The following is a 26,607-nucleotide window of genomic DNA, read 5'->3' as shown; positions in this document are numbered from 1 at the left end:
CTCCTTCTCCCCTGGCGGGGGCGGGGCCGGCGGCTCCCGCGCGCTCCGGCCCCTCCTCGGCCACACAAAGGCCCGTCTCCATGGCAGCCGCGCGGGCCGGAGCGCAACGCAGAGCGCGGTCCCGGCGCCATCGAGCGACGGCTGCGGAGGAGCAGGTACCGCACTTGGGGACGGGAACTGCGGGGGGGCGTCGCGCAGGCCCAGGCTTCGCCGTCCATGCCGCTCGGCCTCGGCTTGCGCCCCCAGACGCGGGGGTGCTAGCGCAGTGCCGCTGCGCGGAGGGCGACGCGGGCCTGCGTCTTTGCCCTGTGTCTGTCTGTCCAACCGGCTGGGCCTGGCTGCTCCTGCCCCACCGGTTGGTGACGAGGTCCTGCGCGCCGGGATGTTGGTAGACTGGCCTGGCAGGCCGGGTCCCAGAGACCCAGTGGTGCTGCACCCTACCCGGTGTAGTTTCAAAGCCTCTCTCACGGCCGGCGCCCCTACCTCTTCGCCGCCGAATCGATGGACCAGAGCGAGTCACCCCTGTTGTGCCGGACCTCCAGGCCCCAGTTCTCAAGCGAAGCCTGCGCAGATCCAGGCTCTGTTGGGGCTTTTTTTTCCAGGGGTGCACAACCACAGCAGTCCCCACACCTTCTGGGACAGAGAACAAGGGACAGAAAGAACCACCAGTAGTACCTGGTGAGGCCCCACGCCTCCCGGCAAGGTTTCGGCAGCTTCTAGTGTAGTTCGTTGTTGTGGTGTTTGGAGGGACACTGGGGCTTAGAACTTGGAGGGTGCTTTCACAGTCTAGCCCTTCACTTCCATATACCTTCTGCAGGGAGCTCTCCTGCATCTATCTGCCCTTACTGTCCCTCTGGCCAGGCTGTGTGGCAGATTTGTGTGTGGGTGGGTCCTTTCTCCCCATCTGGGGGTTTCTGAGCTTCAGAATCCTAGAGTTTCTGGCCACGTCACTTAACTCCTCTTTCTAGCTCCTTGGAGAAGGCAGGAAGGGAGGTCGGCCAGTGACCACCATGGTGGTGGTGGTGGTGGTGGTCAGAACTGGAGCTGAAGCCAGGCCCCAAAGCCAGTGTAATGTTCTGGGGGAACGGAAGCTCTCAGGGCCCTCATTTGCCTTGGGGAGTGCCCCCACTAATGTCTGTCTTCCGTCTGTATTGACGGTTTTAAAGCTGAACTTCTCAGACTGCCCCCACACACCTTGAGGGTGGGAGCTGTCAGTCTGATCCCACACCCGGATGCTACCCGGGCACATAGGGAATACCGTCAGAAAGCTGGACTGCCAGTACGAAGGGTTCTTGCTCTTTGGTCAGAAGGTGAGGTTCCTACGAAAGTAGGACGAGCACAGGAGGTGTTTTGTGGAATGTGCCAAACCTTATTGTGTTGTATGGAAATTGCTGGAGAAGACTGAGAAATAAGCAGGTAGACTACAGAGCCTTGGGCACCCAGTCTCACACCCTTGCATGGAGTTAGGGAGGCCTGAGGACTGGCCGGAGGTTCCTAGCCCCAGGAACTCAGGGAAGTTACTTAGAAAAACAAGAGTTTGGAATGTGAGTTTCCCCCTCCCCCACGGGCTGCCTGCCAAGGAGGAATTATTTTGGATTATCCAGCCGAGTCCAGCGATTCCAGCTACCCAAAGAGGAGGCTGAAGCTGGAGGGGAGGCTGAAGGGACCCACTTCCGGGCCGTGAGTGGCGAACCCCAGGAGGGCGGGGTTGAGAACCCCAGGAGGGCGGGGCCGGCAAGTCCAGGCAGCTCCACCACCTCCCATGGCTGCTCAGACCAGTCAGGGGCGGGGTAGGAGGGCATGTGTCACCTTGGGTTGGAGAAGGTCCTCAAGGTCGGCTCCTTTGTGAGCCCTGCCCAGCCTGGAATCTGCTCAGGCTCCTCTGAGAGAGCCCATGAGGCAGGAAGTACTTCAGAGCCAGGTGGAAGACCAGGTTTACTCCCCCAAACCGTGCACCTTGGATGGGTCACACTCCTGGAGCTAAACTTCAGGCTACCTTCCTGTCTTCTCACTGACCAGCTGCTCACCGAGGGGCTGTCTTCCCCCCACCCCCACATTGGGATGTGATACTGGTCAGGTCATCCCCACAGGTGAGCGGATAAAGGTCCCCACAAGGAGCCGTTGGGATGTTCCTGAGTTGGCTCCTGGGGCTGGCTCATGACTGCCCAGGAGCCTGCATGGGTACCACTTTGGGAGGTAGAGCCAGCAGCCGATGGCCAAGGGCAGGAAGCCCAGGGACTTGGCCCCGGCCCCTGCTAGTGGAGCAGAAGAGATTGGATTGGAAAGGATTGGGCTAGGCTGGGCTGACAGCCTACAGAGGCGTCCATATGGCACATGTCCCCCCTACCAGATCTCTAGCTGTTCTAGGACATCCCCCATGACGTGTCCTCTGCCTCATACCTCTCCTGATGGTCAGTGCTAATGGTTCCTCGGGGATGTTGGATGTAGGCAAGGCTAGGCAAGACTACTTGCCTACCACTCTGCCACTGAGGATTGTCACCCTGCAGTCAAGGCACTCCTTGCTTATGTCTTCTGTCCCTCCTGCTGCTTCCAGCCCCCCCCCCCCGCACTTGCTCTTGATATTCAGGGAGTAAGCTTTTTGTCCCTTTTGAGGGCCTCTTGTAAAAGGACTGGCGTGGTGAGGGAAAGGGGGATAAGTTGATTAGAACTCCAACCAAGGCCTGGTAGTGAAGGCTCTGGAGAGCCTGTGGATGAAGCTGAGGCTGCCTCTACTAACCTCACCACCCTTCTGTGCCAATTGGGCCATTAGATAGGGGTAGGGGCTGGGGAGGGGCTACCAGCCCCTAGGACTAATGGCTGTTTGTCTTTAGGGTGGGGTTGTGGGTGGGGCGGGGCTGGGTTCTGACTAATTATAGTCTGGGAAGGGCTGAAGTGTGTGTGTTGGGGGGGGCAGTTCAGAATAGGGTATTAGGGGCAGCTGCCCCAGCTCTTCTCTTTCCAGACCTCATGTGACTTCTCTTTCTTCCTCTCCATGGTTTCATATCCCCAGATAGCTTCTGCTCTGCTCTCTCCCCCCAGCTGTGTGAGGCTCTTGCTCCCTTCTGTTGACATAGCAAGGACTCTGCCCTGTCCTCAGCTCTCTGACTACAGGGGCTGCCTCTGGAACATCCCACTGACCCTTCTACCCCAGTAGAGCATCTGAAAGGATAGGAAGGGCCTTTGCTATCCTTCCCGTACCCCAACCCCAGAGAAGCCTTCCTTACTCTGAAATTCATCAACCTGTGACCGTGATTGGTCTCAACCCCTGGGGTGTCAAGGACCGGAGTGGATCTGAACCACCTCACAGGGACAGTCTTGTCACTGGGAAGATCCCGAGCCATCCAGACTTGGAGCTGGTAGCACTATTTCCTGTCCTTTGTCACTCTCGGGTCCCGCCTCTGCAGTCCCCTCCCCCAGCCTGGCTCCTTGCCGCCCTCACGGCTGGCAGCCTTCTCTGGGTGTCCCTGTGGACTGCTGAGTTCACACCTGAGCTGCCTGGGGTCCCAGTGGACTACACACACACACACACACACACAGAAGGGGCTCAACCTGGATTGGGACACTGTGCCCGGGGGCAGGGCTGGGCTTGGTGCCCACACCCTCTTTCTTCCTCAGCTCCCCGAGGACCCTGGACTTCAGAAACCCAGCAGTTCCCCTTTCTGGTGTCAGCTGGGTCCCGGCTCTAGGCCTCAAGGAGAGGAAGTGGGGAGGGGTAGGTCCTACAGGTATATCCTTGGTTCAAACTCCAGCTCTTCCATCAGCCCAGCAGCCTGGCCTGGGGCATGTCCTGTCTGGACACAGGGTCCGGGCACTTGGAGGCAGGGGTCCCTCTGGCTCAGTTGTTCAGTAGTTCCCATGGGGGGCCCTGCGTGAAAAAGAAAGGAACAAGCATTAATGTTGACCTTTTAGATGGTTCCCTGTGTCAAGACAGACACTTTGGGGAGCTCTTATGTAAGAAGGTGGCTGTGTACATGGGCAGAAGTCTCAGGCCATCTTAAGAGTTCCTCAACAGTGCATGGGTGACTGGTTAAGAGGATGTTCTGTGATTGACACACAGCCCTCGGTGACTGTCACTCCATCCTCAAGAGCCCTAACCTTTTTCGTTTTTTAAGACAAGGTTTCTCCGTGAAGTTTTGGTGCCTGTCCTGGATCGGATTAAAGGCATTCGACACTGCCACCGCCTGGAGCTCTAACGTTTTTGTTTGTTTGTTTTTTCGAGACAGGGTTTCTCTGGGTAGCTTTGCGCCTTTCCTGGAACTCGCTTTGGAGACCAGGCTGGCCTTGAACTCTCAGAGATCCACCTGGCTCTGCCTCCCGAGTGCTGGGATTAAAGGCGTGTGCCACCACCGCCCGGCACCTTTTTCTAACCTAGGCAAGTTGCTTAAGTCTTAGGACAACTCCAGCACAAGAGTGTGGGTCTGTCTAGTTTGGGAGGAACCGGGTGGCATTTGTGTTGTTCAGAAGCTGAAGGCTTTCTGTAGAAGATAGCAGTTACCCTGGGACACAGAAGCACCCCGCTTGCGGGTCACACTCGACCCCGTCATCATGCACTTGATACCAGGGCACCTCTTCCCTGCCCAGCAAGTAGGAACAGCTATTTTAAATTGAGCTGGGTAAGCTGCCAGGATGAGGGGTGGGTGACAGAAGAGAAAAGGCTCTGGAATGACCCACTCACTACCCCAGCCTCAGAAATATTTCCCTAGACTGGCCTTAGGAGCAGGAGGTTCAGCCTCCCTACCTCCACCTTAACCTCAGGCCTGATTTGGAATATTATCCTGGGATGCCTCGGCCAAAACCCCTATGTCAGAAGGAGGAGGGCTCTAGGCAGCCCCTCCCTTGTCCAGGAGTGCTCCCTGGACCACATCTCTTCACCTCTTTCAGGTGTACCATGTAGACTTGAAGACACCATGGGGAGAAATTGGGTCTGGGGCTCCAAATTCCCCACCCCATGTATGTATATACCAGGATCAACTCCCACTCCAAGTTGGGCATTTCCTCATTGGAAAATCCCAGGCCCTCGTCCCTCCTAGGCCTTGAGTGCCTGCCCCATTGTGTCACTTGGACATGGAACCCTGCTCACTATTTCACTTTCAGACCCTTTCCAGCACTCCATAAAGTACCATGTGCCTGCCAGGGCCCCGGCTTAATGTGGATGGGGGGACAATCACCAGTGAGCAGCTCCCTCCCTCAAGGCCAACCCCTGCCCTCCCAGCTCCAACAAATCTCTTAGGGCATCCTGGGATGGCCCAGTATGTATATCCCCCATTTTCACAGCCCCTTAGGTCATGCCGGGGAATTGATTCCAGGTGTTGGGGCAAGACCTTCCTGCCGGCGAGACTCTGGCAACATCATGGACATGTGTGTGCCTGTACATGTGTGGTCATGTGTGAGTGGTGGCTGGCACCCAGGCTTGGCGAGGTGCCCTAAGCTAATTGTAGGGTTCAACAGTGATGGGGGGAGGAGGGGCTAGGGTGACCGATGAGACACTGACAGGCTGACAGGGAGATTACAGGCCTTGTTGGCTCCTCACTCACTCAGGCCCTCCCCCATGCCACTGAATTGCACCCCCCCAACCCCCACCCATGCTGAATCTGTGGAACTGGTTCTGAGCAAACTGCAGGCTCCATGAGCTTCAGGCTGCCCTGGCTAGCAGCATCTAGCCAGTCCTCAGTGAGCTGGGAAAGGAGAGGAGAGGTGTGGGTGGGGCAGGAGTACAGGGATGTGGAATAGGAAGGTAAACATGGTAACCGGCAACGCAGGGTCCCCAAGTCCCCATCCGAGCCTTCCTATGGCATCTGTCTGAACATTCCCAGTCCGGATGAGCTGACTATGGTGGTGATGGAGACAGGAACCATTTGTGACCTCCTTCCGTTTGGAGGTCCTCCAGGAGCACAGTAAATCCACAGAGTGATGAATCTGGAGGCTGGCAGTGTAGCTAGGTAAAGAGGGGAATGCTGGAGATCCCAGAGTAGCTCTCCCATTCCCAGGCAAGACACTGTGGTGGCTTTAAACCTAGGGATGGGGGGACAGTTGTTCATGGGGACCAAGCCAGCTCAATGGTTGGCAGTGTGGGGTACCCAGTGTAAGTTCCCCACAATATACAGAGGCTGCAGCTGGCTCTAAGGAAGGGAAGAGGAGACTTGAAGAAGCCCTTGGGGCTTTGACAGGTTAGCTCTTGAGGCACCTGAGGGCCATGGCCGATAGTGGAGATCCTGGGAGATTAAGTCTCAGACAGAGAGATGGCTTTGTTGGATGCACTCCTCGGGAGTGGGAAAGCGAGTGGACGATCTGGGATGGTGGGGGCAGAGATGGGCCCAAAGATCCAGGGGCTTGGATTTCTAGGGAAAGGCTGCAAACGCCCTCTGCTTGGGAGGCGTCCTTTACTCTGAGCCCTGTGAGAGGTTGGGAGCCCTGACTCAGGTTAGCACATCAGCCTTTCCCTGGAGCCCCACCCCTGTTCCAGATCAGGTAGCATAGTTTCCTTAGGGCTGGCTTTTCCCGTGAGGAGTCTGGGCGGATATCCCCGTGGTCTGGCCTGAGGCTGCTGGAAGACAAGGTCACGCTTGGTTAGCTGACCCCTGCTTAGGGGGCCGAGCCCTGGAACTGACCCTGGGCGGGGGCGGAGCTACCGGCCGTGGGGCGGAGCTTCGCATTGCTTGTCTTCTACGACTGGGAGGGCTTGGGGTAGGTAATGGCCGGTCCTGCCTTCGGCTGTTTCTGACACCCGATCAGCACCGCAGGGATATAGTTCTTGGCTCTTGACGGTTGCCTCTGCTGCCATTGTCACCCGAGGTTGGGCTCCCACCTGCCCATCGCCTTGTGAGTTTCCCCGACCTGGTGAGGCTGGCGCCAAAAGCGCAGTCCACGTGTTCCCCTCTAGGTGCGCGCTGGGGTGCGGGGCCAAAATGTGGAAGCAGAGCGCGGGGGGCCTGACCCCTGGGTTCTAGGACCGTGGGCGTGGCCATGCCCCTGGCGGGGAGCTTGGGCCGCGCGTCCCCGTTCACGTCTGGGGTCCGCCTCCAGGGCAGTTCCCAGGTAACCGGCTTGTGATCCCAGAGGAGTCTGGCGGAAACGGCTCTGGGGGAGGGGCCCTGACACCTACGAGGAATGAGGCCAGGGCTGGCTCCGGGGTTCGGGAATCGACCAAGCCTCCTGGACTGTACTCTGACCAGGTTGTCAGGTGGGTGGAGCCGGGTACTCGGGCACAGACCGCGCCCCCCTCGGGGTCTTCTGCGCGATCCCGTTGTCGGTTCTGGGTGCGACACCACCGCGTCTGTGGCGGCGGTGCTCCCGAGAGGCGTCGAGCTCCGCGCAGACCCCTGTCGCAGCCCCTCCCTCAGGCTTGTTTTGAAAACAGCGAAGGCTTGGATTTGCGGGCGCCGCGGCCTGTTTTGTCTCTCCTGATTTGTTTAACGCTCGCAGCTAATTGCAGATTTTCGTAGCTTTCCGAGAGCGGACGCCCCGCCTCATGGCTGCCAGCTGCGGCGGGGGAGGGGCAGCATCGGTTTCTCTGTGGCCCTGCGCCCCTGGATTGTAGTCCGCTGATTGGGCTCCCCTGTCCTGCCCTGGGGGTGGTGCAATTCCCACCCTATTTCTTAGAATCCTGGCTTTAGTGGGAATCGGTCCCGTCTCCCTGCCAGTCCCTGGTGTCTCCGGTTTGCTGTCTTGGTCCCTGGGGGAGATCCCAGCTCTGATCTCCTGTTGGGCCACACTTGTCCACAACGTTGATTTGATCTGAGCCTTAAAAAAGCCACTCACACTAAGAAACGAATCCCAACTCTATCTAACCCTGCCCTGCGAGGCTGTCCTAAGCTGGTCGGGTCCTGTCCGCCGTCCCCCACCCCCTACCCCCACCACCCGGTGCACCATGGAATTGGCCTCAAGAGAGGCCTGGAGAAGAGGAACCCGAAGAGGGAAGCCTCAGAGCATCCAGCTGACGAAGGGCTTTTGTTGCTCACCAAACCGTCCAGGATGTGCTGGCCCTCAGAATTCTGGCCGAAGAGAGAGACTGTTAAGTTCCAGACCTAGGAGCTGGCCCTGGTTACATGTGCTCTCATCCCTCAACACTGTATTTCCACTGGTCGCCCCGGTTCCCATTCTCATCCCTGGGTCAGACTTGGCCCACATACGGCTCCCTGGGGAAGATCATAGATATTATTATGTCCAACCTACATGTGGGGAAACCACACAGAGCAGCTTTGTAAGTAGCCCGTGTTACTCTGCCAGAAAGAGGCAGTACTAGATTCGAACCAGAGCCCTACAGGGCTGAGGCCGAGTTCTGTGTCTGGGCTGTTGGGGAGGGGGCACAATCCTGGGAGACAGAGGTGACTGGTTGGGAGCATCAGCCCAGGGCTTAGTGACCTAGAATTGTAGTATGGATGTTAGCTTTCTATCTAAGAAGTGGTAGCTGAGAGGATCCTGATAGAGGAGGAGACAGCTGGCCTGCCTTCAGTGGAGTCTGAATGGTGGGCTCTGATTGGTCAATGGGTGGCTCTTCACACCCTTCTGAAGTATGTATGACAAAGTTGCCATCCCCCTTGGCCTTACCTTCAGGAGACCCCCACCCCCAATGGACAACTGGAACCTAGAAGGTCTGCTGTGAGAATTCTAGAGGTAGAGGAGGCTGAGGGACAGGGGCCAGAGGAAGCTAGAGCTGCCCCCAGGCACAGAGAGGCTGCAGGTGGTATGTCTGCGTGAAGGTGTCAGTACAAGGCTTCTGCTAGCAGCAGTCAACATCTGCTGGGTCCCGGAATTCTCACGGGGCTGACGCTGTCCCGTGGTTTGGCCGCTGTGTCTGAAGAGCAGACTGTTGGTTCGTGTTACAAATGCTGTATTGAGTACGGGGGGCAAAAAGATGCCCTGTGCCCCGTGCAGCCCCTTGACCAGGTTAGGGGCTGAAGACACTGCAACGTGGGGCGTGACGGACTCCTTGGACTCACCATAGGTCCAGGTCTGGGTCAACTCTCTGAGGGTATGGGCTAGGGGAACCATGCTACACAGGGCAAGTGGAGAGTCTTGGTAGGGTTGGAGGTGGACACTGCCTAGAAGTGTAGCCAGTTGGGCCAGCAAGGCTAAGGACAGGCTTGTAGTGTCTCAGCTGCGGCTGGGTGTACTTACTTCCTCCTTGTCCCTAAAGTTCCCACATAGTTTTCAGGTTGGGTTGAAAGCTCAGAGAACCCGGGAGCTAGCACACTGGTAGAATGGGTGATGGGGGATCTTGGTATGTTTGCGTAGACCCTTTGCCATTCATTTTCCCTGGAGTAACCTCTGGCTGGCAGCTGGATGAGTTGCCAAATTGCTCCCTCCAACAAACCTGCTAAGACGTTACCCTTGGTCTGTACTTCCATCTGGGCTTCCAAGGACTGCTTCTAGGAGAAGGAATACAATAGAGAGAGCTGCTGAGTGCTACAGTGTATCACTCGCAGGCTTTTCATGAATGAACTCATTTACTCTTTCTAACGCCTAGGGTTAACTTATTATTACTGTGTCCGTTTTGCAGATGGGGAAATGAGGCACAGAGAAGTTAACTTGCACAAGGTCACCCAGCTAGTAAGTAGAATTGCCCTGTTGTGGGTATGCCTATTTTTTTTTTTTTTTTTTCAGAATTGCCCTGTTGTGGGTATGCCTTTTTTTTTTTTTTTTTTCAGAAACAGTGTTTTGGGTTGGTTGGTTTGTTTTTGGTTCTTTTGATTTCGGTTTTTGTTAGTTCGTTTGTTTGAGACAGGGTTTCTCTGTATAGCTGTGGCTGTCCTCGGAACTCACTTTGGTAGACCAGGCTGGCCTCCAACACAGAAAGAAATCCATCTGCCTCTGCCCTTAATCCCCGAGTGTTGGGACTAAAGGTGTTCGACACCACCGCCTGGTTATGCTTGTAGTTTTAAAGAGCAGATAGTACCATAGACTTACAGTGGAAAGAAGCTACCTGCTTCTGAGCAGAAGAGAAAGTAGCATGACTTGCTTATGTTTTGCAAAGACCAGGTCAATATGCTTGCTTTAGAAGTTGGGCGAGATGCCTGGGAGTGTCTAAAGGAGGGCCTTACTGGGAGTGAGAAGATAGAGGAGATAGGTGGAGTCAGGACAGCCACCCAGAGTGACTGCTCTCTATCTCTCTTTGCCTCCTCCAGAGTCCCGATGCCAGTCTAAAACAGAGACTGAGACCACTGGCGCCTTGGTGAGTGAGTGCAATAAGCCCAGGAGTGCTGAGAATCATCCCTTGTGGGGCCCTGAGGCTGCTCCTCTGTGCATGTGGCTTCTTGGAAGTGTACCTCCAAACTTCAGGAGGAGGAGGAGGGCTAACTGGTACCCCTGAGGAAATCCCCACCAGCCAGGCAAATAGGGGTCCTGGATTTAGTCCAAAACAGGAAGTTCCTGTGCTTGCCCTCCCATTCCAGGAACATCAGCGGCAGGAAGCTTCAGTTGGCTGTGCCTGGCGCCTCCAGCCTGTACTGCCAGAGCACTGGCGAGGTCAGGTGCTCTTTGCTCCTGGGCCTGGCCAAGCAGGTCACTCTAGGCCTTGTTTGTCCAGGAAGTAGAAGGGAGCTGCCACCTGTAGAATACAATCCAGGTCCCTTTTATCACCCAGAAGACACTGGGACTGGAGCTTCCTTATCCCACTACCTTGGTTTCTGGGTGTGTAGGAGTGCCGAAGATGTGTGAGCTTCCCAAGAGTGTGAGCTCCAAGCTCCAAGGGAAGAGGTGGTCAGTCCCCTGCCTGAGATTAATTGGAGAGAAGCCCACTTGGCAGGTCTCGTAGGGAGGCCCGTGGAGGGCAGTTGGAGAAGGTGGAAAGAGTAGAGAGTTTCCAGAGTAAAGAGTAGAGAGAGGGTTCCCTAGCTAGTTAGCTCTAGGTTCCAGCCTTGAGCTTTAAACACCAGTAGAGGTCGGGGGCGGAGGCTGGCACAACCACATTTAAAAGAGGGTGGCTGGTTAGGTTTCAGCTGTGCTGAGACTGTAGCTCCTCCCACGCCCACGCCTCACCCCCTTCCACCCCCTTCTGGCTGGGAACATTCCATTCATTCTCTGCTCCTGGGAGCTGACAAGCTGCAGCGATTTGGTGAGTTAGAACCGGTGAGCCACATCCATAAGCCGGAACAAGCAGGCTCTAGCCATCAGGCTGTGGTGTGGTGGCCTTTGGGGAGTGGACTTGCATGGAGAAACCTGGGAGGGAAGTTGGTTAGTAAAACCACAGGACCATCCCCATGGGGCTGGCATCTGGATGCTGCTCCAGGTTCTGAGCTAGGCCTTAGAATCTTAGAGTGGGCTGGGTCTTAAAGGGCTTGTGAAGTCTTCCTGTCTCTGACTGAAGCCGTCTCCCTAACCTAGTCTCTTAATGAGGTCTGGGGTTGCCCTTGCATTTTGCACCACACTTTCTTTTGGACATGCGCTGCTTTTTTTTGGGGGGGGGGGTGTTGTTTTTTTCTCGAGACAGGGTTTCTCTGTAGTTTTGGTGCCTGTCCTGGAGCTCACTCTGTAGACCAAGCTGGCCTCGAACTCACAGAGATCCACCTGGCTCTGCCTCCCGAGTGCTGGGATTAAAGGCGTGCACCACCACCACTCGACTGGACATGCGCTTCTTCCTCAGTGGGTTATACCTCTAGGTCTGCGGAGGCTTATGAGGGGGTAGAGAATAGAACAGGACAGCTGCAGCACTCGTGAGCAAAGCCCCGACCTCATTGCAGTATACTCAGCTTCCCCCGCAGTTCAGAGATGTCTTTGACAACAGGCAGAGCAGGGTCCTCTTGGAGGAGAGGGATACCAGCTAGGGGTTCTCCAAGAGAGCAGGAGTCGGAGGTAGGTCAGCCTCCTGCCCTCCCCCCCCACCTCATGCAGGCTGCCTTTAGGGAAGTTACTTCCTCTCTGTAAGCTGTTCCTTCATCTGTGACTGGAAAGTTACAGAGCCTGAAAAGTGTGACCTAGAATCGTTTTCATGTTTAAATTTTAATTTTTTATGGGGAATTAGAATATGTAAGAGGTGATGTTTAAGGTAGTCTTTTTTGATTTAAATTTATTTTATGTGTATGAGTGTTTTGTTGGTGTGTATGTCTGTGTATCACCTGTGTGCCTGATACCTGTGGAGGCCAAAAAAAAAAAAAAAAAAAAGTGTTAGATTCACTGGGACTAGAGTTACAGATGGTTATGAGCTGCCAGGTCAATGCTGGGAATTGAACTCAGGTCCTCTGGAAGAGCAGCCAGTGCTCTTAAGTCTACCCCTGCCCTAGAGTGGTCTTAAATAGGGGAGTAGTAGAGCCTCTGGAGACATCCTTGCTTTTGTGCCCTATGGACAGTCATACTGTTCCAGGCACACCCAGGAGGTCCTGGAGTTGAGGGTGTTTTCAGGCATCTAGGAGACAAAGCTGAGTCTGTCCACAGGGTCCACCTGTGAGACCCTAGATTTTCCTCCAGTTGGACTCTTGACCCAGGATCCTGAATGGTTCGTGCATCTACATGTCAACACACACACACCCCTCTCTAAACTGGTGGATTTAATGCTGCTCACCCCTCCCCAGGAGGCAGCACAGCAAATGAGGCCGTCCTGGGCCAAAGAGCCCTGGAAGGGGACATAAATAGACTGTGCTTGCCTGGGTCGTGTGTATGGGCCTTTGGTTGCAGCCCTGGTCTCAAGCAGTATGGGTCTACATGTCCACAAGTCTGGGGTTTGTACCCGGAGACCACCTGTGGCTTCTTTTTTTTTTTTTTTTTTTAGCTGAGGATCGAACCCAGGGTCTTGCGCTTGCTAGGCAAGCGCTCTACCACTGAGCTAAATCCCCAACCCCACCTGTAGCTTCTTGAGAGGAATGTGTATGAATAGCTAGGAGTCTTCCTAGACCTACCCCTTGGGTGCCCACTCCAGATTATGTCCCTCGGTGGCCTGTTTTATGGACATACAGGGCAGGGCCTGGATGAGCAGAGTCCTGGGCTTATCTGACCCTTACTGTCTCTCCCCACAGAGTTCTGGGGGCAATGGCTCTGTCGCTCTGGGCCCTGACCTTCCTGGGTCTGGTAGGCCTAGGGCTGAGCCTACGGTCCCGCAAGCCGGAGAGTTTCCGCAGTGACACAGAGCTGAACCACCTGGTTGTGGATGAGGCCTCGGGTGTGGTATATGTTGGGGCAGTGAACGCGCTCTACCAGCTGAGTGCTGACCTGCATCTCCAGCAGCATGTGGTCACAGGCCCCGCCATGGATAACAAGAAGTGCACACCACCCATAGAGGCCAGCCAGTGCCACGAAGCTGTGCTCACTGACAACGTCAACCAGCTGCTGCTGCTCGACCCACCTGGGAAACGCCTGGTCGAGTGCGGCAGCCTTTTCAAGGGCATCTGTGCTCTGCGTGCCTTGAGCAATATCTCGGTGCGCCTCTTCTATGAGGACGGTAGTGGTGAGAAGTCCTTCGTAGCCAGCAATGATGAAAGAGTGGCCACAGTTGGACTGGTGAGCTCCACGGGCCCTGCTGGTGACCGTGTGCTGTTTGTGGGCAAAGGCAATGGACCACACGACAATGGCATCATCGTGAGCACCCGCCTCCTGGACAGGGCCGAGGGCCGGGAGGCCTTTGAGGCTTACTCAGACCACACCACCTTCAAGGCTGGCTACCTGTCCACCAACACTCAGCAGTTCGTCACAGCCTTCGAGGATGGCCTCTATGTCTTCTTCATCTTCAACCAGCAAGACAAGCACCCTGCCAGGAACCGCACGCTGCTGGCACGCATGTGCAAAGATGACCCCTCCTACTACTCCTATGTGGAGATGGACCTGCGGTGTCTGGATCCCGGTTACCCCCAAGACTCTGCCTTCGGTACCTGCCTAGCGGCTTCTGTAGCTGGCAGGATACTCTATGCTGTCTTCAGCAGAGATGGCCGGAGCAGTGGGGGGCCTGGTGCAGGCCTCTGTGTTTTCCCACTAGATGAAGTCAATGCCAAGATGGAAGCCAACCGTAATACCTGCTACACAGGTACCCAAGAGACAGTCCGTGACAACTTCTACAAGCCCTTCCACGGAGACATCCAGTGTGGTGGCCATGTGCTAGTACGTGTCTTGCCTGTTCATGGGTGTATGTTTCCCCCTTGAGTGTCAGAGTAGATTTGTGTTGTGGAGGATAGGGTCTGATTCCTATAGCTTGGCGCCCTGGTAGGGAAAAGCCTGGGAGACAAGGACCCGTCCTGATGCTGTGATCCACAGGGTGCCAGCAAGAGCTTCCCATGTGGTTCGGAGCATCTGCCCTACCCACTGGGCAGTCGTGATGGACTTGACACCACAGCCCTGCTGTCCCGTGGGGGCCTGAATCTGACAGCAGTGACGGTAACTGCCGAGAATGGACATATTGTTGCCTTCCTGGGCACCTCAGATGGCCGGATCCTTAAGGTATTGCCCCAGGCAGAGCGGTTCCTAGAGGAGCCAATTGGGCATGATGTCCCCCTGTTCTCATGGACTGCCTTGGTGTCCACAGGTATACCTTGCCCCAGATGGCACTTCTGCAGAGTATGGCTCTATCCCGGTAGACATCAACAAGAAAATCAAGCAGGACCTGGCACTGTCTGGAAACCTGTCCAGTCTGTATGCTATGACCCAGGACAAGGTCAGCCTAAAGAGGGCCCCAGAAGGCCATTTTGAAACAGGCCTAGAGGGTATGCCGAGCCTTGCCTTGGACAGTTGGACAGAGTCTTTACAGCACCGTCGTTATTTTTTCAGAGGTTTTTTTTTAGCACTAGGAATTAGAACTAGGGAGTTCTTGCATGGGAGGCAAGTGCTTTATCGCTGAGCTAAATCTCTAATCTTCCTTTTCTCAAGGAGGTTTTTCCCATTTCTTTTCTTTTGAGGCAGGGGGGTGTCTTTCTTCTTTGGGGTGGGTTTGAGACAGGGTTTCTCTGTAGCTTTGGAGCCTTTCCTGGAATTCACTCTGTAGCCCAGGCTGGCCTTGAACTCACAGAGATCCACCTGCCTCTGCCTCCTGAGTGAGTGCTGGGATTAAAGGCGTGTGTCACTACTTCCTGGCTAGGGACTCCGGGCATTTTTTTCAAGACAAGGTTTCTCTGTGTAACAGCCCTGGCTGTCCTGGATCTTGTCCTGAAGACCAGGCTGGCCTCGAACTCTCAGAGATCCGCCTGCCTCTGCCTCCCTGGTGCTGGGATTAAAAGCATGTGCCACCACCGCCCAGCCAAGGTTTCCCTTTCTGATCCTGCCCTAAGCTTGTAGGTGGTTATGAATCCCTACCACCAAGCTGGCCCAGGGGGATTCCCTGCCAGTAGTCCCAGGAGAGTCTGGTGTCTAAGGTAGGGCCCCGTGTCTGTAAGTCATGTTCCCCCATGGCCCTACTATCTCACCTCTAGGTGTTCCGGCTCCCAGTGCAAGAATGTCTAAGCTACCTAACCTGTGCTCAGTGTCGTGACTCCCAGGATCCATACTGTGGCTGGTGTGTCGTTGAGGGACGGTGAGCAGTTTGTCCTTGCTCCGATGGCCTGGAGGCCAAAGGGTCCTGGCGCTGAGGTTACTCTCTGTCCTTGCAGATGTACCAGGAAGGCGGAGTGCTCACGGGCTGAGGAAGCTGGCCACTGGCTATGGAGCCGGAGCAAGTCCTGTGTGGCCATCACTGATGCTAATCCACAGAACATGAGCCGGCGGGCCCAAGGAGAGGTGTGTGTGTGACAGGTGGCAGGCAGTGGCGTGCAGGGCCAGGTGGGGCTCTTCTTACACAACTGCCAGCTGAGAGCTATCAGAGAAACAAGGAAACCACAAGTTGCCCTTGTACCCAGGACCACATGAGCATCCTCGACAGAAAGGCAGGTTCTAGGTACTGTGTCTCCCCTGCAGGTACGGCTGTCTGTCAGCCCCCTACCCACCCTGACTGAGGAGGATGAGTTGCTGTGCCTCTTTGGTGAATCACCACCACACCGTGCCCGGGTAGAGGGGGACACCGTCATCTGTAACTCCTCAAGCAACATCCCTAGCACACCACCAGGCCAAGGTGAGATCTCATATCCTTTAGCCCCTGGACCTGTACAGCTTCCTTTGGCCTGCACACAGCTCTTCCTAGTCTGCTCTCACGTTATAGTTCCATTGGCACCATGCATGAGCCAATCCTGGATGCAGGCCGCTGTTATTGGGGGGGGGGGAATCCCAAATTTGAGAGCACCTAGGTCTTGGCCTGAGGCTGAGTGCTCTGTTCTGGGGAGGCCAAGATCAAGATCCCCTGCAAGTTATTTGCACAGAGGTCCCAAGGCAGCTGGAGTTGTCTCCTGAGGCTGAAGGCCTTACTCTGGGCCTTAAGACAGGTGCTATATCTGTCTGTCCCTTGAGTGTCGGTGGTAACAAGGCCATGAGGCCACAGGGTGATAGAGGCAGTGGCCTGGGAGGTCCTCCCACCCAGACTCTGAGGAGCCACCGCCCCTCAGCACTTGCAGGAACAGAGAGAGGGTACGAAAGCAGCCAAGCCCAGGGGAGAAAGATGAGCCTAGCCCTGGGAGCTGAGACCAGAGCCCAGATTTGACAGCATCAGCAGGCCAGCTGAGCCTACAGACTGGGGTATCCATATCGCATCCTACGGCTCCGGCACAGGCCTGCTTTCAGCTGGGCACTGGGGGAGGCCCAGCTCCACCCTTCTGCTCCAGCTCCACCTGACCTAACCCTGTTCCCACCTGCATTCTGCAGACCATGTGGCTGTGAGCATCCAGCTCCTCTTCAAGCGAGGCAATGTCTTCCTCACCTCCCACCAGTATCCTTTCTATGACTGCAGAGAGGCTATGAGCCTGGTGGAGAACCTGCCGTGAGTCCTTGGCTGCCTTTCGAGGCCCCCTCGACCCTACCCCACCCCTATGTCCCTCCCCCACTCCAGGCCCCTTACACCCTTATTACCCTCTCGCCCAGGTGCATCTCTTGCGCTAGCAACCGCTGGATGTGTCAGTGGAACTTGCTGTACCACGAGTGTCAGGAGGCCTCATCCAACCCAGAGGATGGAGTCATCCGTGCCCACATGGTGAGCCAGCCACTCAGATACAACTGTGGTTAGGACCACAGGTGGTAGGAGACGCTCCAGCTCACCAGCTCTCTCTCTCTCTCTCTCTCTCTCTCTCTCTCTCTCTCCCAGGAGGACAACTGTCCCCAGTTCCTGGCCCCTAGCCCTTTGGTCATCCCCATGAACCATGAGACGGAAGTGACCTTCCAGGGCAAAAACTTGGACACTGTGCAGGTAGAAAAGGCCTGGGGCGAAGTCTAGCCGGTGGTCGTAGGGGCTTGCTTGAGAGTCTTCCTCCTGGAGTGGGGGGTCCCTGGGTCTCCATTCAGCACTGAGAGCATTCAGGAGACATTAGAGATAGGGAGGGAGGCAGAGGGTCTTCAGAGGTCCCTGAGCGTGGAACAGACTAGGTGGTGGGGCTCTTCCAGGAGCTCCTGGGGACACAGATTCTCTGCCTTGGCGGGGGCAAGACAGTGTGCCGGCTTACCTAGAGGATGCTGACTGGCCTCTCTTTATTTAGGTCTCTTCCCTCTCTGTGGGCAGTGACCTGCTGAAGTTCGAGGCGACTGTGACTATGCTGGAGCCAGAGGCCTTCTCTTTTAAGACCCCAAAGGTACTGCTACAACTGGTCTGAGGGCTGGAGGGTGGGTCTTACTTACCTCTAGGACTAGAGCTTAGCCAGGGTCTTGTCCCCCCTGCCCTGTGCCTTGTGGTCCCCAAGCATCTCTGCCTATGTCCCCAGACATACTCATCTTCCCATGGTATGTGTGTCGATGCTTACCAATTGCTGGCAGACTTCACTGACCTTTGGCAGTAGAGGGATATTCCCATGGCTTTGGGGGTATCAGGAAGTACAGTTTGTCCCTGTGTGTCCCATGCAGCTATCCCATGATGGTAATGAGACCCTGCCTCTTCACCTGTATGTTAAGTCCTCTGACAAGAACATTGACAGCAAGCTACAAGGTAGGTGGCATCTGGGGGAAGGTGGGGGAGGGACCAAACAGAAGGACAGCTAACTCTGTAGTCTCCCCCACAGTGACACTCTACAACTGCTCCTTCGGCCGCAGTGACTGCAGCCTGTGTCTGGCTGCCGATCCTGCCTACAGGTGTGTGTGGTGCCGTGGGCAGAACAGGTGTGTGTACGAGACTCTGTGCAGCAATGTTACTTCCGAATGCCCGCCACCAGTCATTACCAGGGTGAGTTTTGTCACAGCTTGACCCGTCTGGACCCGTCTGTCTGTCCCCCCCCCCCTCCCCATCCCCACGTCTTCATCTTCCCAAGCCGTTCGCTCACCCGGGCTCTGCCAATTTCAGATCCAGCCCGAGACAGGCCCACTGGGTGGGGGCATCCGCGTCACTATCCACGGGTCCAATTTGGGTATCACAGCCGATGATGTCAAGAAGATCACTGTGGCTGGCCAAAACTGTGCCTTTGAACCAAAATGGTACTCTGTATCTACCCGGTGAGTGAACCGCCGTCAGCCTGAGCTCCCTGCGCAGATGATACAGTGGTAAAGAGCTGACAGGGTGCTGTCTGTCGACAGGATTGTGTGTGCAATTGAGGCTTCGGAGATGCCTTTCACGGGAGGTATTGAGGTGGATGTTAATGGAAAACTCGGCCATTCCCCGCCACATGTCCAGTTCACTTATCAAGTAAGTGCCTGACCAAGCTGTGAGTCCAGCTCCTGACCCCATAGCAGTTGGCTTCTAACAATAACCACTATCTGGAGACCCCTGGCCTGGGTCCTTGGCACTAAACTATATGTGTTGCTCTCAGCAACCCCAGCCTCTCAGTGTGGAGCCTCAACAGGGGCCGCAGGCAGGTGGTACCACATTGACCATCAATGGCACTCACCTGGACACAGGCTCCAAGGAAGATGTGCGGGTGACACTCAGGAACGTCCCTTGTGAAGTGTATGTGTTGCTCATGGCTGCTGAGCCTGCCTGCCCTTGGGGAAAGGGTGGGAAGGCCTGAGTCTGCCCTGGAGGGGGCAGTGGAACTGGCCCCATCTACTGACAAGCACCTCCCACCCTAGGACGAAGTTTGGAGCACAGCTGCAATGCATCACAGGTCCACAGTTGGCTCCAGGCCAGGTGGTGCTTGAAATCTCCTATGGGGGCTCCCTAGTGCCCAGCTCTGGTGTCTCCTTCACCTACTGTGAGAACCCTGTGTTAAGAGCCTTTGAGCCGCTGAGAAGCTTTGTCAGGTGTGGCTTCTCCCCTTCCTGGCTAGTGCCTCCCTCACCCCCCCCCACCCCCTCCTGCTGACCTGAGGAATGTGGCAGAACTGGGCTGGGCAGGACAGGAGAAGGAATCCTCTGGAAAACCCCACTGCACCCTGATCCCTGATGGGCTTCCTCCTCAGATCCCAGATGGCAGGGTCAGAGCGGGGCCACTTTCCCCACTTCCCCTGCCTCTGACTTGGCACATTATTCCTGTGCCACTTCCCACCTGGGGGATGAGCTGATAGAGTGGAACCCTGAAGCTGGCGGAGCATCTCCATTGCCTGGCTGAACTCACTCAAGACTGCCTCTCTCCAACTCCTAGTGGTGGCCGGAGCATCAACGTTACAGGCCAGGGCTTCAGCCTCATCCAGAAGTTTGCCATGGTTGTCATTGCGGAGCCCTTGAGGTCCTGGCGACGGCGGCGGGAGGCTGGGTCCCTGGAGCCCATGACGGTCAGTCCTGCTGTGCTGCTGTGGGCTTGAGGGCTCAGTTCCAAAAGGGAACATGAGCGACTGGGGACCTGGAGGGGCAAGGTCTTCATCAAGCGGCCTGAAGTGTTTGGACCCCATCCCACAGATCATGGGCACAGAGTACGTGTTCCACAACGACACCAAGGTCGTCTTCTTGTCCCCTGCTGTCCCTGAAGAACCTGAGGCTTACAACCTCACTGCATTGATACAGATGGACGGTCATCGTGCCCTGCTCAGGACTGAAGCTGGTGCCTTCGAGTATGTGGCAGATCCCACCTTTGAGAACTTCACAGGTGGTGTCAAGAAGCAGGTCAACAAGCTCATCCATGCCCGAGTAAGGAGACAGACCTACAGCATGGGGACCTGGTACAGGGCAGGGACTCTTGCTGATCATTCTGACCTCTTTTTCCCCCACCCCCCCCCCCCCCCCCCTCTAGGGAACCAATCTGAACAAGGCCATGACGCTGGAGGAGGCTGAGGCATTTGTGGGTGCTGAGCGGTGCATTATGAAGACGCTGACTGAGACTGACCTATACTGTGAACCCCCAGAGGTGCAGCCCCCGCCCAAGCGCCGGCAGAAGCGTGACACGGCACACAACCTGCCTGAGTTCATTGTGCGTGAGAGCGGGAGGGCTGTGGAGGGCCTGGGGACCCTCTCAGGAGAAGCCACCGCTGCCTGCACCTGCCTGCGCTGAGCCCTAGCTTCCACACAGGTGAAGTTTGGCTCTCGAGAGTGGGTGCTAGGCCGGGTGGAGTATGACACACGTGTGAGTGACGTGCCGCTCAGTCTCATCCTGCCTCTGGTCATGGTGCCCATGGTGTTTATCATTGCTGTATCCATCTACTGCTACTGGTGAGTCCTGCCCCAGGTAACGCTCCCCTCATCCCTCTTGCTCCTGACCTTCTGACCCTAGCCGCTGACTGATAACTGAGCGTTGTTCTGTGCTCAACAGGAGGAAGAGCCAGCAGGCCGAGCGTGAGTATGAGAAGATTAAATCCCAGCTGGAAGGCTTGGAGGAGAGTGTCCGTGACCGCTGCAAGAAGGAATTCACAGGTAGGGGCTGCCTCTGGCAGGTGGGTCCACAGGCTGCCCTTCTCAGAGTCCCCGGATCTTTTAGACCACCTCTTAGGGCTAGAAACTGCAGGGGGAGGTGGCCAGGGATGCCTCACTTTGGCCTTCCATTCTCTTCTCAGACCTGATGATCGAGATGGAGGACCAGACAAATGATGTGCATGAGGCGGGCATCCCCACGCTGGACTATAAGACCTACACTGACCGCGTCTTCTTCCTGCCCTCCAAGGATGGTGACAAGGATGTCATGATCACTGGCAAGCTAGACATTCCTGAGTCACGGCGGCCCATTGTGGAGCAGGCCCTCTACCAGTTTTCCAACCTGCTTAACAGCAAGTCCTTCCTCATCAATGTGAGCAGAGGGGGTGGGGGTGGGGGGCCAGGCCATGGCGGGGCTCCAAGCCAGGGTGGGGCGAGGCTGTAGCACGGATGCTCAACTGTCCTCTCTTCCCGGTCGCTCTGCAGTTCATCCGCACCCTAGAGAATCAGCGTGAGTTCTCCGCTCGTGCCAAGGTCTACTTTGCCTCGTTGCTGACCGTGGCCTTGCACGGGAAGCTGGAGTACTACACAGACATCATGCGCACGCTCTTCCTGGAACTCATGGAGCAGTATGTGGTGGCCAAGAACCCCAAGCTGATGCTGCGAAGGTTTGTGGGTGACGGGGGGGACCATATGAGTGACAGGTGGGATTGGGTCGGGCTTCTTTGGACAGACACAAAGCCAGATCCCACTCTGTACCGCCCTTGGTCTAAGCTGCTACATAGCCCATCTGGATGGGGACGCCCCTCCATAGGGGCCACACTGCCTCTCTGCTCACATGTGCATTGTGGTGGGGTCCTGGAACCAGCTGGGCCTTGGGAATATGAGACCTCTGTGTACCCTCAGGTCTGAGACAGTGGTGGAGAGGATGCTGTCCAACTGGATGTCCATCTGTCTATACCAGTACCTCAAGGTGAGCTCCAACTCTAGGGTCAGGGATGGGTGAACTGGTGCCATCCCCCCTCAACACCTGCCTGCCTAGTGCCTTGAAGGAGGTCCGGTTCCACGTCTCCCACTCATAAGGCCCCTTTGCTCCAGGATAGCGCAGGTGAGCCCCTGTACAAGCTCTTCAAGGCCATCAAACACCAGGTGGAAAAGGGACCAGTAGATGCTGTGCAGAAGAAGGCCAAGTACACCCTAAATGACACGGGGCTGCTTGGGGATGATGTCGAATACGCACCTCTGGTAAGTCCCCCAGAGCCAGGAGCTGCAGAGGGGAAGCTGAGCCAGGACTTGGACCCCATATCTGAACTCAGCAGCAGAATGAAGCCAAGTTGTCCTGGCCGGGTAGGGTCTCTCTGGTGCAGAGGTGTGGTTACAAGGGTCCTCCCTCAGCTGATCCTTCTCATCCTGTGTTCCCTGGCAGACGGTGAGCGTGATCGTTCAGGATGAAGGTATTAATGCTATCCCAGTTAAGGTCCTCAACTGCGACACCATATCTCAGGTCAAAGAGAAGATCATTGATCAGGTGTACCGTACACAGCCCTGCTCTTGCTGGCCCAAGCCTGACAGTGTGGTCCTCGGTGAGTACTACCTGTTCACGAGGCCCATGTGCCCAGCTCTTCCTAGGTATGGGCAGCCATGTGGTCCTGGGTTCCAGAAGCTGAACTATGTCCTTCTGCAGAATGGCGTCCTGGGTCCACGGCCCAGATTCTGTCTGACTTGGACCTTACCTCTCAGCGGGAAGGCCGGTGGAAACGAATCAACACCCTTATGCACTATAATGTGAGTGTGGAGGTCCCCCAGGCAGGGGAATAATAATGGATCCCACAGCAGAAATATAGCCATCCCTCATGACTCTATCCCCAGGTCCGGGATGGAGCCACCCTCATCCTGTCTAAGGTGGGAGTCTCCCAGCAGCCGGAAGACAGCCAACAGGACCTGCCTGGGGAACGTGAGTCTATGCTCTTTCTTGTCCTTATAGAAAAAGTTCTGGGGCTGGGATTTAGCTCAGTGGTAGAGTGAGTACTTGCCTAGCAAGCGCAAGGCCCTGGGTTCGATCCTCAGCTCCGGCTAAAAAAAAAAAAAAAAAGGAAAAGGTCTGTGAAGACCATTTCCTCTTTTTGCTGCCACCTAGTGGACCATAGGACCCTATATACCAGGCTTCAGGCCACGCCTACCTTAAAGGAACTGGATCCCTCAGCTCCCTGCTCCCCCCCAGGCCATGCCCTTCTGGAAGAGGAAAACCGTGTGTGGCACTTGGTGCGGCCAACAGATGAGGTAGATGAAGGCAAGTCCAAGCGCGGTAGCATGAAGGAGAAAGAGCGAACCAAGGCCATCACAGAGATCTACCTGACCCGGTTGCTCTCAGTCAAGGTGATAACACTCATGCACAGGTACACATCCTCCTCACACACTGGTGCCTGGGCTGCGCCCCGAGGGGGTCACACGGAGCCACTCTCCTCTACAGGGCACACTGCAGCAGTTTGTGGACAACTTTTTCCAAAGTGTGCTGGCACCCGGGCACGCAGTACCCCCCGCCGTCAAGTACTTCTTTGATTTCTTGGATGAGCAGGCAGAGAAGCATGACATCCGGGATGAGGATACCATCCACATCTGGAAGACCAATAGGTGAGGCCCTGCCCCGTCTGTCCCCCCTGCCATAGCCTGACGCAGCCCTCACTCCCTTGTCCATCTGCTACAGTTTACCGCTTCGGTTCTGGGTGAACATCCTGAAGAATCCTCACTTCATCTTTGACGTTCATGTCCATGAAGTGGTGGACGCCTCCCTGTCCGTGATTGCACAGACCTTCATGGATGCCTGTACTCGCACAGAGCACAAGCTGAGCCGTGTGAGTAGGGTTCGTGGGTCGTAGAGTTGGGTCAAACTGCCCAGGACGGGTGGAGGGAGGGTCTAGTCTGGACAGCGTCCATGGGGGGAAAGCTATGGCTGAGATGGGGTGAGTTTGGATTATACCAAAAGCTTGTCTTAATGTGGGCTCATATGTTTTGGGGCTAAAGTTGGGGACAGAAGCAGGTGGAAGGTGACCAGGGCTTCGGGGCTGCCGTGAAGATGGTCACTTCCCACGGGGCTTCTGTCCCTTTTTACTCATCCACCATCCCCAGCCCCCAGGGCTCTCTTACACAGAGTTCTGAGCAGGAGCCTCGCTACTGCTTTGTGACCACCGAGTGGCTGAGCCTAGCCCAGTGTCAAGGCTTTTGTCTTCCACAGGACTCTCCCAGCAACAAGCTGCTGTATGCCAAGGAGATCTCTACCTACAAGAAGATGGTGGAGGAGTGAGTGATGTGGAGCAGGGCTGGGGAATGACTGGGAATCCCTAAGAGACCCCGGGCTCTGTCTGGCACCCCTTTTTCCCCTTAGACTCTCTTTCTGCCTTCATCCATAACCCTTCTTCTCTTTCAGCTACTATAAGGGCATCCGGCAGATGGTGCAGGTCAGCGACCAAGACATGAACACACACTTGGCAGAGATTTCCCGGGTAAGGGCCACAGAGTTCCACAAGAGCAAGGGCTCTCCTGCCCACTGCTGAGCCAGCCACTGAACCGCAGTGGAGCTTGCTACTACTACGATGAAGGAAGCAGAGGATGGCCGAGTGGGCATGCTGGTCAGGGAAGCTACCTTGAGTGTAGCTGAGTCCTAGGAAGAAGTGAACGAACATGTGTGTAGAGGCTGATGTGTAGGCAATGAGTATAGTAGCTCAGGGCCCTGCTATCCTGGCTATGGCTGAGCAGCTACTGCCAAGTGCATGGGCTTTGCATGTGGCCTTACCAGGGCGTGGCCCTTTTACCGGTGTATCTGTGATGTTGCCACACAGCCAACACATTACAACCTGCTGTTCTGTAGGACTGGTCTTGGGGCTCCCGTAGCCCTGTCTCATACTGGGTAATACTGTCGTTCCCCAGGCACACACAGACTCCTTGAACACACTTGTGGCGCTGCACCAGCTCTACCAGTATACACAAAAGTACTATGACGAGGTATGGTCTGTGTCCCTGTGGTAAAATTCAGGACAGCCTGCCCCCCCCCCCCCCAGCCCCACCAGATCACCTGACAGGTCCCCTCTGTGTCCATCTCCATCCCCGCCCCCGCCCCACCAGATCATCAATGCTTTGGAGGAGGACCCTGCAGCCCAGAAGATGCAGTTGGCCTTCCGCCTGCAGCAGATCGCCGCTGCACTTGAGAACAAGGTTACAGATCTCTGACCATCAGCACTTGCTTGAGGATGCAGGTGTGTGGTGCCATGGCATAGGGCAGCCCCTTGGCGTGAGATTGCACTGGCTGTGGCTGAGTTCTTCTCTCTGTCCAGTAGAGGCTGCACCCAAGGTGTCTGGAGTGGGTGTAGTGGGCCCACCTCCTGTAGACTGTAGCGCCTTTCTCCTGAGCAATACTGCCCGGGCGCCCGAGTCAGCACCAGCTCCTTCCAATGGCACCAGCATCGGGTGTTCTCTGTGTTGTCTCCTGAGTAATTCGCAAATGTGCCTTACGAAGCCACACTGGGCCACTGGGGGCAGTGGAGCCTTGGCCTCCCCTTCCCATGCACCAGCAGCCTAGCCTCCTCAGATACCCTGAGTTCGGCCTGTAGCTCCCATGGCCAGTTCCTGGACTGTATCTGTCTGCCAGATGGAAGGAGAAGAAAAAGCGGTACGATGCCCTTCCTGACCTCACCTGAGCCTCCCCATGGGGCGCAGGCACTCCAGGTGGACTTTGAGGGCCCATCACTGGCTCCACCTCTAAGGTCAAGCTGGACGTCAGACGTCGGGGCCCGGGTGGCCAGAGGGACCCAGAAAACTGAGGTCCTGGTCTCAGCTGTCAAACAGGCTGTCCTGGAGGCCCTGCCTGGATCTGGGGATGCTGGAACAGCATCTCCCCCAGGACCACCCATCCCTTTTTGTAAATCTTGATTGTAAATCCAATATAGTTGTCTTTTTCACTCTCTGGTTGGCTGGGTTTCTCCTTGGGCTGCCCACCTGTCCCTACTCACCTTCCCCATCATCCCTCGGGCCTATGCTGCTCACAGCCTCTTTCCGGATACCAAAATAGGCCCCTGGGTGGGCCAGTCGGGGGTATCTTGGGCTTCGGCAGCCTTCAGCTTCCACACCCTCTCCTGGCTTTCCTTCACCCTTTTTCCACATGACAAGAGTAGGATGCTGTGTGCCTTACCCTAACCTTGTATCCCCACACTTGCTTCTGGAGGAGCCGCTTCTCTCCACCTTGTGGGTTCTGGGGATCAAACACAGGTCATCAGGCTTGGTGGCAAGCTCCTTTCACCTCTGAGCCATCCGGCTGGTCCTCCATACCTGTTTCTAAGGTGTGGTGACACCTTACAGCACATGTTTCATATGTATGAACATCGTGTGTGCACTGAGTTCCAAGGGGGCCTTAAGATCAGCTCCTGCTCGGTGCCACAAGATGTTACAGGATAAAAAGTCTACGGCCAAGCCGGGTGGTGGTGGCGCACGCCTTTAATCCCAGCACTCGGGAGGCAGAGCCAGGAGGATCTCTGTGAGTTCGAGGCCAGCCTGGTCTTCAGAGCGAGATCCAGGACAGGAACCAAAACTTCACGGAGAAACCTTGTCTTGGAAAAAATAAAGTCACAGCCGGAGAGTCAGTGGTGCCATGAGTTCCAGGAATCTGTTAGTGTATGTCTTGGTTACTGTTCTGTTGCTGTGAGGAGGCACCATGACCAAGGCAACTTGGAACAGAAACCATTTATTTGGGAGCTTGCTTACAGTCTCAGAGGGTTAATACATGACCATCATGGTGGGGAGCGTGGCGGCAGACAGGCATGGCATCTCTCTGTTCTGAAAGTTACAGGCAGAGCCAGACAGACTGCAACTGGCATGCGCTTTTGAAACCTCAAAGCCCACCCCCAGTGTCAAACCTCCTCCAACAAG

The 26,607-nt window shown here is 55.9% G+C and overlaps 1 protein-coding gene across 1 annotated transcript; it reads left to right on the top strand.

Moving 5' to 3' along the window:
* The first annotated feature begins 5 nt into the window (after positions 1-5).
* On the top strand, positions 6-25,648 carry Plxnb2 (plexin B2). Its single transcript, XM_036208070.1, has 38 exons — positions 6-155; positions 9,500-9,549; positions 10,125-10,171; positions 12,948-14,022; positions 14,176-14,358; positions 14,444-14,572; positions 15,324-15,424; positions 15,501-15,627; positions 15,805-15,958; positions 16,642-16,756; positions 16,858-16,966; positions 17,078-17,179; positions 17,466-17,558; positions 17,827-17,908; positions 17,982-18,142; positions 18,260-18,408; positions 18,490-18,598; positions 18,723-18,859; positions 18,982-19,152; positions 19,493-19,622; positions 19,747-19,974; positions 20,078-20,254; positions 20,354-20,493; positions 20,594-20,694; positions 20,835-21,064; positions 21,178-21,359; positions 21,598-21,664; positions 21,790-21,936; positions 22,118-22,274; positions 22,376-22,476; positions 22,561-22,645; positions 22,913-23,067; positions 23,162-23,322; positions 23,396-23,543; positions 23,924-23,988; positions 24,116-24,191; positions 24,616-24,690; positions 24,811-25,648. Exons 4-38 carry the CDS (start codon positions 12,961-12,963, stop codon positions 24,913-24,915), a joined length of 5,514 nt encoding a protein of 1,837 aa, XP_036063963.1. The 5' UTR covers positions 6-155; positions 9,500-9,549; positions 10,125-10,171; positions 12,948-12,960; the 3' UTR covers positions 24,916-25,648.
* Positions 25,649-26,607: the final 959 nt, after the last annotated feature.

Source organism: Onychomys torridus, chromosome 16 (genome assembly GCF_903995425.1).
Source record: "Onychomys torridus chromosome 16, mOncTor1.1, whole genome shotgun sequence".
Classification (NCBI taxonomy): Eukaryota; Metazoa; Chordata; class Mammalia; order Rodentia; family Cricetidae; genus Onychomys; species Onychomys torridus.
Note: the sequence above shows the minus strand (reverse complement) of the source record. Positions and strands in the feature narration are given on the sequence as shown.